This window comes from Chelonia mydas, chromosome 4, assembly GCF_015237465.2.
Source record: "Chelonia mydas isolate rCheMyd1 chromosome 4, rCheMyd1.pri.v2, whole genome shotgun sequence".
Taxonomy (NCBI): domain Eukaryota; kingdom Metazoa; phylum Chordata; order Testudines; family Cheloniidae; genus Chelonia; species Chelonia mydas.
This window is the reverse complement of record NC_057852.1, coordinates 22,137,608-22,149,730: the sequence shown is the minus strand read 5'-3', so window position 1 is coordinate 22,149,730 and position 12,123 is coordinate 22,137,608. Positions and strand designations below refer to the sequence as shown.

The window sequence follows — 12,123 nt, the reverse complement described above, 5'->3', positions numbered from 1 at the left end:
TTATTATTATCGCTTATTATCCCAGCCTTTCAAAACTGTCATAAAAGTCTTACCAGCCCTAGTAAAAAGAAAGAAAGGAAAAAATAAACAAAAACCCTGCTAAAAAGAAAAGGAGTACTTGTGGCACCTTAGAGACTAACCAATTTATTTGAGCATAAGCTTTTGTGAGCTACAGCGAAGTGAGCTGTAGCTCACGAAAGCTTATGCTCAAATAAATTGGTTAGTCTCTAAGGTGCCACAAGTACTCCTTTTCTTTTTGCGAATACAGACTAACACAGTTGTTACTCAAAAACCCTACTGTCTCACCATATGCTGATGGATGATAATGAGGCATCTAATGGTATTTTAGCATATGTCTTTCAAAAAACTATTACTTGCCCTGGATTAAGTGAGAGAGCAGAATTTTGCAAATCTGCTTCGTGTCATGTTTGACCTTTTCCCTTTGAGGAAGGCGCTAGCTTTTGGCTGCACAGAGACAAGCACAATTAAAATTAATTTGTGTCCTGGAATTGTCAGGTATGTTTACACATACATTTGACAACACTAACTGTGAATGAATTCTGATTTAAGCTTGTAGTGTAAAAAGAGATAGAAATAAGCTTAATTTGTAATGTGCATTGAAAATTTTTTTTAAAGGGCTTCTCAAATCAGTACATCGTATAATCACTAAACCATAGCCTGAGAAACAGTTGTCTCTGGTATTTCAACATGCTGTAATTCCAGTTAATCTAATTTATGAGAAACTATATTGAGTGACAGATGTGAGAACATTTATTGCCTGGCCTTCCTAAATTACATGCAAGATAAGTCTTGTTTAATTTTTAACTGTAAGAATGTCTGACTGCGCAAAATATAAAGCACATCCCAACCTAACGATCGTGCCCTCAGTCTCCAAACTGTGGCAGTTGTAACCATGTTGATCATTCATATTTTTCTACTTCGCGCTCTTCTTTCCCCAGGGTACTCTGTAATTCACCCTGAAAATAGTTACTGGGCACAAAAGTATTTTTTAAAACACCAACTACTTCTTTTTTTTATTATTATTATTATTCACAGTCTCTGTTAAAGGGGTTTGGGAAAATGTAAGCCAAAAATAGGATTGTTTTGAAAGTCCTTGGACCTGTGACTTAGTGTACGGAATTGTCCCCTACTGGTATTTGAAACTGAGGGCACTATATCAAAAACATCACTTCAGGCCTTAGAGTTAAAGCATAACCTCCATCTCGGCTGTCAGTAGCAGTAACATCATTTTACGTATCCTCTATCCTAGCCTCCAGCCATGAAAGGGCAAGCCCACAACACAACGTCCTGTCCCTTCTTTTGCAAAGCACTCTGCACGAAGTGCACAAAATATCGAGCTGTTCCAAAGCAGCATGTACTTGGCATGTATATTGTTCCAGTACGCACTTGCTGAGCTGCCTCAGTCACAACATGCATGGTTTAGGCTGTTTACTGGACACGGGTCTCAGAAGTCCCTGACCTCGTTGGGACTTAACCAGAGGATGCTCTGTTCCAAAACCAGAAAGCTTTACCTTTTGAACTAAAGAAGCTCTTTTTGACTCTCAGCATTATGTATTCTCTCTTCAAACTACTAGCTGCTTCGGGAGAAGACACTCTTCTGCTAGGAACACATAGTACAGGGATGGGCAACTTTAAGGTAGTACACGGTGACAAAATCCACTAAAACCCTTTGGTGGGCCTGGGGATGTGATGTGGTGGGGGAGAGAGGTCAGGTCCTGGGGAGAGGCTGGGTAGAGGTGTGGAGAGCGAGCCCACCCCTGAGCTCACCCCTCAGGGTGGCTGCTGTCCTGAAGAGGTGGCACAGCTCCCCGCTGTGGCCCGTTGGATCTTGCCTCAGCATCATGTGACATGCATGTCTGCACACAGGTGGGGCCTCCCCTTGTGACTCCATGTCCTGCCCCCTTCTTGGCCCTGGTGCTGCGGGATTGCCTGCCCTGAACTACTAAAGTTCAGGCCAAGTAAAGTTATCCGGCAGATTGGGTATGGCCCCAGTTGTCCATCCCTGACAAAGTAAGTCAGTATCGGTGAGACAGAAGAGTTCAAGTGGGGTTAGATGGAGCAAGGACGTCTCTCCAGTAGGAAGAGAGAAACATGAGGAGCTATAAGTGTTACTGAATACATCTTAAATCAGTCTGAGGAAAAAAACCTTTGTTACTTGTCAGTTTTACTTGCAGCATTAAAATTAGGTAGAAGCAAAACATTTCTTAACGAAATGATTTTGTCAAAACAAAATGATCTGATTGATCCAAAATGACTTTTTTAAAAAAAATTAGAGAACCTTCTTCATACAGCCATAGAGCAAAGGGAATGGTAGAGCTGCAGCAAGACACATTGCAAGATCCAAGAACCGTCCTCTGGGACTGGGAAAGAGCCCATGGAATGGCTGAGTGGGAGAAAGCAATGGGATAAATTAGAGAGGTATGGTACAAAAAGAGGGAGTTTGTGACTAGTGGAAGAAGCAAGGGGAGAAGATAGGTCAAGTATAGAGGGAGAGCAGGGAAAGGGGAATCGTAGCCAAAAAAAAAAACACCCCACAAAAACACAAAAAAAGCCCTTATGAACCGGTGATGGTGTGGCTGATCTGGTTAGGTCCTGTGGTGGTGTCGCTGGTGTAGATATGTGGGCAGAGTTGGCATCGAGGTTCGTTGTATGGATTGGTTCCTGAGTTAGAGTTACTATGGTGCGGTGTGTAGTTGCTGGTGAGAATATGCTTCAGGTGTCTACACCAGCGACACCATCACAGGACCAAACCAGATCAGCCACACCATCACCGGTTCATTCACCTGCACATCCACCAATGTAATATACGCCATCATGTGCCGGCAATGCCGCTCTGCTATGTACATCAGCCAAACTGGACAATTCCTACGTAAAAGGATAAATGGACACAAATATTAGGAACGGCAATATACAAAAACCTGGAGGAGAACACTTCAACCTCCCTGGACCCACAATAGCAGATTGAAAGGTAGCCATTCTGCAGCAAAAAAACTTCAGGACCAGACTTCAAAGAGAAACTGCTGAGCTTCAGTTCATTTTCAAATTTGACACTATCAGCTCAGGATTAAACAAAGACTGTGACTGGCTAGCCAACTACAAAAGCAGTTTCTCCTCCCTTGGTGTTCACACCTCAACTGCTAGAAGAGGGCCTCATCCTCCCTGATTGAACTAACCTCGTTATCCCTAGCCTGAGTCTTGCGTGCATATTTATACCTGCCTCTGGAAATTTCCACTACATGCATCTGACGAAGTGGGTATTCACCCACGAAAGCTTATGCTCCGATACGTCTGTTAGTCTATAAGGTGCCACAGGACTCTTTGCCGTTTTTACAGATCCAGACTAACATGGCTACCCTTCTGATACGTGAATGGTAAAAGTGTGTTTTGAGGCAGGATTTGTGGGCAGAGGTTTGTCACACAGGTATAACTGCACTGAGTTTAATTTGCGTTAATCTGGATTTAATCCTATGTAAATACGGGCTGGTCTACAAACAAGCTTGCATCAGTTTCCAATCTAGTTATTTCAGTGCAAGTTTGTGTGTAGACCAGCCCTTACAAAAGAATCTGATCCTGATCATTTAATTAGTTTAGTTAATGTCCATCAATAAATTGGAGGTGATGAAAGATTGAGCTCAGAAACCATGTTCGTTCTCCCCCTTTTCTTCCCAGACACTAGAAACAATGCTGAGAAGGAGAACAACTTGAAAGAACTAATAAAAGAGCTGCCTGATGCCAACTATTGCCTGCTGAAGTACCTGTGCCGGTTCTTGACCCGAGTTGCAGAGCATCACATGGCAAACAGAATGAACGTTTTCAATCTGGCCACCGTTTTTGGACCAACTTGTTTTCAGTAAGTTCATGGGTTTTTTTTTTCCTCCCCTTTCTTTCACTTCAGCTGAGCACGTTTTGAAGGAGGTGGCAAGAGACGCAGCTCAGAATTCTCACCGTTTCAGTTGATCCTATAAATTCCCTGAACAATGGATGCAGGCTTTAGAGGTAACATTTGGGGTTTGGTTTTCCTTTCGGGGCGTGAGGAGGGAGTTTGTTGGCATTTTGAAACACTTTTTTTAAGCAGTTTGTTAGGTGGTGTAGACAGGACTAAAATGGAGCAGAAAATCCCCCAAATTTGTAGAAGGAAGAAAGTTGCATCTACACAACTTTCTTCCTTTTCTGCCACACGCCATGGAGGCTTCTCTGCACAACATCTAGAGAGGGGGAAGTTAGGGAAGAGAGCATCACAGGGCAGCTGCTGGATGCTGCCTGCTCCACGCTTCCCGGTAGTGAGACATGCAAACACTCTTGATTCAGGAGTGTGTGATCCAGATCCAATGGCACTGTGGCGCTGACAGGAGCTGTGCTCCTAGAGGACCCAGAGACCTATCTGGAGGGGATGGGACTCTGCAGAGAGAGAGGGAGTAGGATTTGACACTACTGACTGCTACTAACTGCTTCCTTCTGGTCCAGACTCCTCCTCTTCCTTTCTGGAGGCAAGGATGTAATGGACTCCTCCAGTGCTAATGTGAGGTTTGGAGTTCATTGTGATGGAGTTTCAGATAGTAGGGCCCTGCGCAGAGATGCAGAGTTTCTTCCTACTAACTTGTTTTTACAGCCATTAACCTCCATGCTTCAAAATCCCAGGTGGTTGTTGAAGTAATGATTATTTTAGATAACCTCACTGCATTAAGTGATGAGTATTCTAGTAGTCCGTGCTGACAGAAGTGTCAAATTATTGTCGTTTGAAACTTTAACCAGCCTGTTGGTGGTGGGGACATGGTGTGTTTGGTTTCCTTTGAGGTTGAAGAGTACATAAATAAACCTGAAAGTTACAGATAATATTGTAAATTTTATTGTGTTGTTAGTCTCCATCACTGGAATCAGAAAAAACAAACTCAGTACCACAGGATTGCAAAGATTGGTGTATATAGAATCACATATGTAGGTCACTGTTAAAAAGCCAACATTTACCAGCAGTTACACCCCGGTGTAGAAATGGTCATGAATTGTGTGACTGAAGATTTGCATTGGAAAATGCTGCTTTGTTGAAACCAAAACTTTTCCTGGAAATGGGCAAGTTTTGATGAAACTTTCGTTGGGGAAAGTTTCTGAGGTCCAGGATGGAATTTCTGGTCAGAACACAAAAATAGTTAAATGCCCAGGGGCCCGGGCATTTGCCTGGGTTATGAGAGACCTAGTTTCAAGTGTCTGTCCCAAATCAGGCAGGACTTGAACCTGAGTTTGCCACATCGTAGGTGAGTGCCCTGACCACCAGCCTGTTGGCTAGTTTGGGTTGGGTGTGTCTTTGGTTTTGGTTTTTTGGTTGTTTTTTTTTTTTTTTTGGTTTAAAAAAAATTTTGAAAGGCCTTGGTTTTTTCCTTGATGTGCAATGGGGGAAACATCTGAAATCTCAAAGCTTCGCAGGACAGGAAGGCTGCTGCCACCCAGCACCAGAAATGGGTGTGTCAGCAGCTATGCAGGGCATTAAATATTAAAAAAATATGTTCTTGGGCTTCTTTTTGTCATTGGAATCTGTGGTCTTGCTCATCAGTGAGCAAGCAGAGAAGTTAATTTTTTACCAAAGCAGAACAAAACGCTTTACAAGAAGAAAGTGAAGTTCTGCATTGTAGCCTCCAACTCCTCATGACTCCTCGTTCATTTTCTTAATGAATGACTCTCAAGATAACGTTTCTGTCCAACAGAGCTAGGTGGAATGATGTATTTTGATGAGAAAGGAAGGAAAAGGTGGCACGACCCACAGGTGGAAATGGAAAACTTCCAAAGAAAAGCAGATCAGTGGATTTCAAACCTAAGTATTTGGTACGCTCTAGCTGAGGCTGTGCCTGGACACAGGCAGACGGGGGATGCCTTTGGCCTCATGTAGGTTAGATTTATTTTGCCTAAAATTCTCCATCATTGCTGCCAGCTACACGGTGATAGCAATGGGGAGTGCTAGCATAGATGCTAGCCTGGTAGCTGGTGGCGTTTTAGACCTGCTCTGACAGGGTTGAAGGACCGGGTGGTTACAGTGCTGCTGTCTGGTCTGTACTAGAGCTCTGCCACTGTTGTTGGCAATGGTCAGAATCTAGAGACAAAGGAAAAGTGAGTGTTGATGCCCAGGAAAGTGAAGTGCCAGGATTCTGTGTGTTTCCACCTTTTTAGTCACTATTTCTCAAGTGAAAAAAAGAAAAGATCAAAATACCAGGTCAGTGTAGTTCTCCACACAGAAAAGATAAAGCCCCTATGCCTAGTTACTGTTGTTTTAAGGTCGCAGTGACTGAGAAGGTCGTGGGGCTGATCTGTATTCATTTACAAATACTGTATGTTACCCAGGGTTGGGGATGGTAACAGTCTGACTGTACTGGGTTAGTAGAATGTTTTATACGTATGCTGGTTTAGTTTAATAGCAGGTCTGATAGGAAACTAACAGGAAGGCAACACAATGGCCCCAGATGAGCAGCCTCCTGCCTGAGCTATTAACTGGGAAGTATTAGCAGAGTAATAAGCCTTGTTTTGCCACGGCTGGGATCCAAACACTCAGAAGGACACTAAACAATTCAATAGTCCCTCTCTTGGGCAGGGGAGTCATTGTCAGGGAACTGTCCCTTGGGAACAAATTGATATAGAGACATGCTCCACTGGAGGGTCTGAAGAATCAAAACCTCCCTGGCCCTCTGCCCAAGGGTGCTGAGGCTTGGATAAGACAGGCACGCCTATAAACGTGTTGGTCTTTATGCTTTGTTCCAGCTGCTAAAATTTAAACAATACTCTGGTTTAAGAAAAATGTCTGGTATTCACCACTGATGGTAATCTCCCAAAGGGAAGACATGCAGGTGCCGGTCCCCGTTGGCTTATTTTTCTTCTCAGCTTTTGGCAGTTGGCTGCTGTATCTTTACAAGATTGAGACATGTCAGAGAGAAGAGATGTAGATTCTTATTCTAATAAGTCCACATTTATTTTCAACCCAAGAAAATTCTTTTAAGCATTTCATCAGACCCATTCTTCTAGCAGCATGGTGCCATTGAAGGAACGGTCCTCAGTTGTTCAGGGATCTGCTGGTAATAGGTAATTATACCCTATAGTGAGGAGAGAGAGGCTCTAAACCATGAGCAATAATTCAGATTTCTTCAGCCCAGTTTTCTGGTTGTGTAAGTGCGTGAAACTGCAACTCAGTGGTATGACATCCTGTTCAGCTCTCCTGGCTAGCATGGGAGGGGAACGTAGGACCAAGGCTCTGTCCTCACGCTGCTCTTCCCTCCCTTCTTTGCGTCCAGTACCAGAGGCGCCCAGATGTGTCCTGTTCTTGAGCTCAGGAAGCGCTAAATGTCGGCTCATGGATGGTCACCTGTAAGGAGTGCAGGGTTCTCTGGCTAACAGTACACTGTGCCTCACCCCAGGGTTTCTGTCCTGAACAAACTATCTCACTCTGAAGTAGATGAACAATATTGTTGGTTCTTTTCTCCCCCACAAAGAGGTTTGTGTTGAGAGGGAGAAGCTCATGTATCCAACTGTAAGTGTTAATATAAGTTGTCCAGTGATGCCGGTTACATTGCTTGGAAATAGTACAGGAAAATTTCCTTGTCTGATCTGTGGAGTGGAGCGTAGTTAGCAATTGGATATTTTCCTCTGAGACTTCCCTTCTTCTTTAGCTTAGCTTGCCCAATCATCTCCTGAGCTCCATACTCCTGATCAGGCCTCCTCTACTTGTGAGAGAGAGGGTTCGTGGAAGATCTTCTACAGGGGCTGTGGTGCAGAGATGGAGCCGGGATGCAGCCGCACTCAGTGGCATTCTACTCTACAAAGCCTTCGGACAACAGAGTCGATATTCATACCCAAGGGAGTGCTGCTGGAATGGTCCATGCCTGCATGCCAGTTAGAAAAGGGAATTTTGTGTAAGAACTGGGTGGGTGGTGAATGGTGGCATGCTCCTGTGGGGGTGAAGGGAGGGGAGAGGAGGAGCAGGCAGGAGCTTACAAAGCATAGAGGTAGAGCATCTTGCCAACACAAGGATCTCTGGGGATTAGGAAATTCTTCCCTTCATGGGAGATGCATTAGACGGGAACTCCGTAGGTGAGCTTCTTGGAATTACCTAGATCCTTTGTACACCTCCAGTAGGTATTTCCACAGGAGGGTATGGTGTGGTCCCTCCAGTGTATGTCTGTTTTTATTTGGATAAGGCCATCCCACGTGCCATTGTGGAGCCAAGAAAAAATACAATAAAAATGCAGGTTTCCTGCTCTCCCACAAGGCCTTGTCTGCAATCGGAAATTGCTCCGATTAAGCAGTTGATGGAGCTGTGCTGGGACTGACCCGTAAGAGTAGACAAGGGCAAACCGAGTTTTGCAGTGATTGAGCTAATCAGGTTTTACCCCGATTATGAGAAGGGATAAACCTCCATGAGCCCGGTCTGTGCAAACCCTTGCATGCCTTTGTCTATGCTTAGGGGTCAGCATTGATGCAGCCATATCTATTGCTGAATAAGGCTATTCCTGAGTGTGGGCAAAAGCGAAGAGTTGCAGACATGCTGATTTTTCCACTGTGGAGTGGAGCTGGAAGGAAGAGTTCAGTAAATCCTAACCACTAATTCCAGTTCCAGTATAGTCCAAAGTGAAATATTTAGTAAGGGTGTATTTTGAATTAGGATAATAAGGGATTTATTTTTGTAGCTCTGATTTGAATACTGTTGTTTGTAATACTCTCCTAGATCCTCGCACATGTCTTCCATTTCTAGCAATCCTACTTTATAATCGGTACATCGCAGCAGCTGTTTGGACTGGTGGGGATTTTCATGACTTTTTCTTAATTTCTTCATTAAAGACAGAGGCAAACTAGCAGCATGCTAGAAGTTCTAGCCCCCACAGGGCAAAAGACAAAATTGCATTCTGACATGAACTAGGAGAATAGAAATAGCAATTAAAGCATGAAAAATTGCAAAACTGCCCCAAAGTTTATGCTGCTAAAAATTAACAAATACAGAAATGTGATACTGGTGTGTAAATAATTATTAGATCAATCATGAATATTTTTTGACATTGCTGCATGACACATTCCCCCTCTCACTCCTCCTTTTCTGTTACAACATTAAAAGGCTGCCTGTTGACACATTTACAGTGCTCACTGACGACTGTTAATTTCCCAGTATTGATTAAGAGAGAGGTCAGTGAATGCAGAAGTGATTTCTGGTGGTGTCGATTAGTTGGTGATTGTTTCAGAACTTGTTCGTCGACTAACAATTTAAGGCCTTGATTGTTTTATGGATTATTTTACAGAAACATTTCCTTATTTGAGTTTGATTGCATGGTAAATGAGTCTAGAGTAATAGCTTTATAAAAAAAACCCACCCCATTAAATTGTTAAACAATGAACAAGGCTCCCAATGTCAGCAACATGGAGATCCATTTTTATTAGTAAATTAAATGCTGGCAAAAACACTCGGGCAGAACAATGTAAGGTACTCGTTTGACTTCCTTTTCTCCTTTGGAACGCAGTTGCTGCATGTATTTGTGAACTGTCACAAATTGTTGCAGAGTGTTACAATCCAGTGTAAATGGTGCAGAGAGAAGCTTTAGAAAGATGTGCCCAGCTGAAACAAAGAGAGAGACCTTGCACAACAAACTAATAATTTGTTTATAAAATAAAATGTAGCCAAGGGCAGCATCTAGCCTTGAATATCAGGGCTGGTGGCGGCCTAGTGTTCGTGTCATAGTCTACAAATTAATAACAATAAAACCTTGTAGTTATGTAGAACTTGGCATCTGGAAGGACATCCAAACAACTTTTCAAGCTGGATATAGGAATCTTCCTGTTCCTCAGTGGAGTTCAGCCATCTCTAGGATTGAATGTGACAACTATTACTATTAGTGCTCACAACCGACATAACAATTTTGGACAGGAAACAAAGAAAAATACTTCAGCTAGTTGAAACTGATGGAAGAATTTGTAGGCAGAGTGGGCCTGATCCAAAGCCCACTTAAGCCAATGGGTATCTTCCATTTGGTTCAGACCCATTATGATATCGCTAATTGGAATATGGCTGAAATGGTGTGGCTAACACTCCTGTTTCCATAGGATCCCAAAGAGCACATGTGGTCTTGACTGTAGTTTTATGTGTCATCTGAAAGACAGCCCAGTGCCCCTAACACCATGTTGGGACATTTCATGTGTCTCCCAACAATTCATTAAACAAAACATGACTTTTTAATTAACCACAGTGGCTTTCACTGGATCAGAGCAGCAGCAACAACAAAAATAAAGTGTCAAAGTGAATTGAGTTTGCACAGTGTGAGGGATCCTTATTTTGGGGTGTTGTCTCCAGACTCCCGTCAACTGCAACTGATTGCCATAGAAAATGTCCCACATCTGAAACGTGCGCTTATCATGGTTTATAAGCTCTATGCTCCGCCCCTGTAATTTTGAAAGGATAGACTTAGCCATTAAAACTCCACTTTGTTTATAAGCGTCACAAAACATTTTGTAAACTCCATAGTCTGTGGAGTTTGTAAACTGTGTAAACCAAATAGCCTTATTCAAGGAGTTTGGAAGCTTGACAGATCACAGAGAAACATTTGTAAGCTCTTCAGACCAAACAGCTTCTATTCTGGAAACATAGCTCTTTAGGAAGGTGTAATTTTATACCTTCCTCTGCCAGCGCTGGTAAACTGTGGTCCTGTATAATTGTTTCTTGAAATCACAGCTAAAAACATGTTTTTCTTTTATATCTTCTGATTTTTTTTCTGCTTATTACTTTATTCTGCATTTGTATTACTTAAATCTGTAAATTGGTGATGAAGGTCTGTAGGAAAGCTCCTTTATGGAATGATGATGTGGTGGATCATCAGAAAAGACAAAGCAGCCACAGTGATGAAATTTAAAATAGTGCAAATTGTGAGTGCCTTTAAAAGCAGATGGATGCTATTTTAAAGCGCAGTATTAAAAGGCGTTGCTTTTTCTGCTTGCTGGATATTTGCCCTTTTGTGATGACAAAATAAGTTTAATTGCCTCAGGTGAAGGCTTCTTATTGTGATGGGCAAGAACATTTTTCTTTCTGATGTTGTTGTTGTTTTGCAGCTGGTTTCCATAAATAGGCATTGTGCCCTTTTCTCATCCCTTGTCTTTCTTTTTTGTTGATGGTAGTGTGGTAGCTGGAGAACAGAGGATGGTGATAACTCTTCAGAAGAATTTTGTACATGTACATTTGGTTGTTGACATACATGGATTTTGACGCCTCTGGATTTTATAACCCATCTTACACATTTTATAACAGGGAATAGAGGAAATTTACAGAGATCAAATGCACAACAAATATTGGCTGTTTTAGTCCAGTAGCTATTGGTTCACCCCTACAAAGGTATGCACATGTTTGGTTTCCGGAGGATTACTTGTGCTGAGTAATTTTTTCCGGATCTGGCCCTATGAATATCTGAAATATTTCATATGGAGGATTACTGTGGGTTCTAAATAAGAGTCCCCCCCACTCTGTCCTCTTAATCAAACCTGTATGGCGTAGCAACTAATAAATTTGCAGCCTACTTGAAACCCACTCACAGATGATAGTGTGGGGCTGCACATGTAGCCTCCTGTCAAGAAAAAGCCATCCCTTGGGGTTTCTTTTCTTTTTTTAGTGAGATGTTGTTTTGCTTGGGCAGGTAAATTTGGACATTGACAGATGCCCTGCTAGGAATAGGGTTGAAGTCATGGCCAAACAGTAGGGTGACTTGTAATCTCTTGGAACCAGGCTCTGGCGCATGAATGAAACTTTCAGAGAGGGTGCATATTCTCCTGTTTGCATGCACCTTTTGTTTTCTGCTCCCACCAATTCTCTTGCACTCCAAACCTGGCTATGGGGTTTTAGGCCAACAGTGAATTGCACCATTGCACAGACTGCACTTCTGCTTCACTTATTTGCCCTAGATAACTATTTCACCCACAGCTAAATCATTATACCCCCTTGTAGTCTGCCAGTGTACAAACGCCAGTGTGTGTGCATTTTAAGTACCGGTAAATTGTCTCTGATTTACTCTTGCATCACTGTGTCTGAAGAACGCGAGGAAAAGGAAGAAAAGGTGTGGAGATAGACCACAGTATAACTCTAATAGTATGCTATGAACC

At 42.7% G+C, this 12,123-nt stretch overlaps 1 protein-coding gene across 6 annotated transcripts in view; it reads left to right on the top strand.

Annotated features, from left to right (window-relative positions):
- FAM13A (family with sequence similarity 13 member A) overlaps window positions 1-12,123 on the top strand; it is a 194,422-nt gene that overhangs the window by 23,232 nt on the left and 159,067 nt on the right. For all 6 annotated transcript variants that reach the window (XM_043545143.1, XM_037896862.2, XM_043545140.1 and 3 more), the window contains exon 4: window positions 3,691-3,871. In XM_043545143.1, coding sequence (XP_043401078.1) covers window positions 3,691-3,871 — 181 coding nt within the window. The remainder of the gene's footprint in view (window positions 1-3,690; window positions 3,872-12,123) is intronic.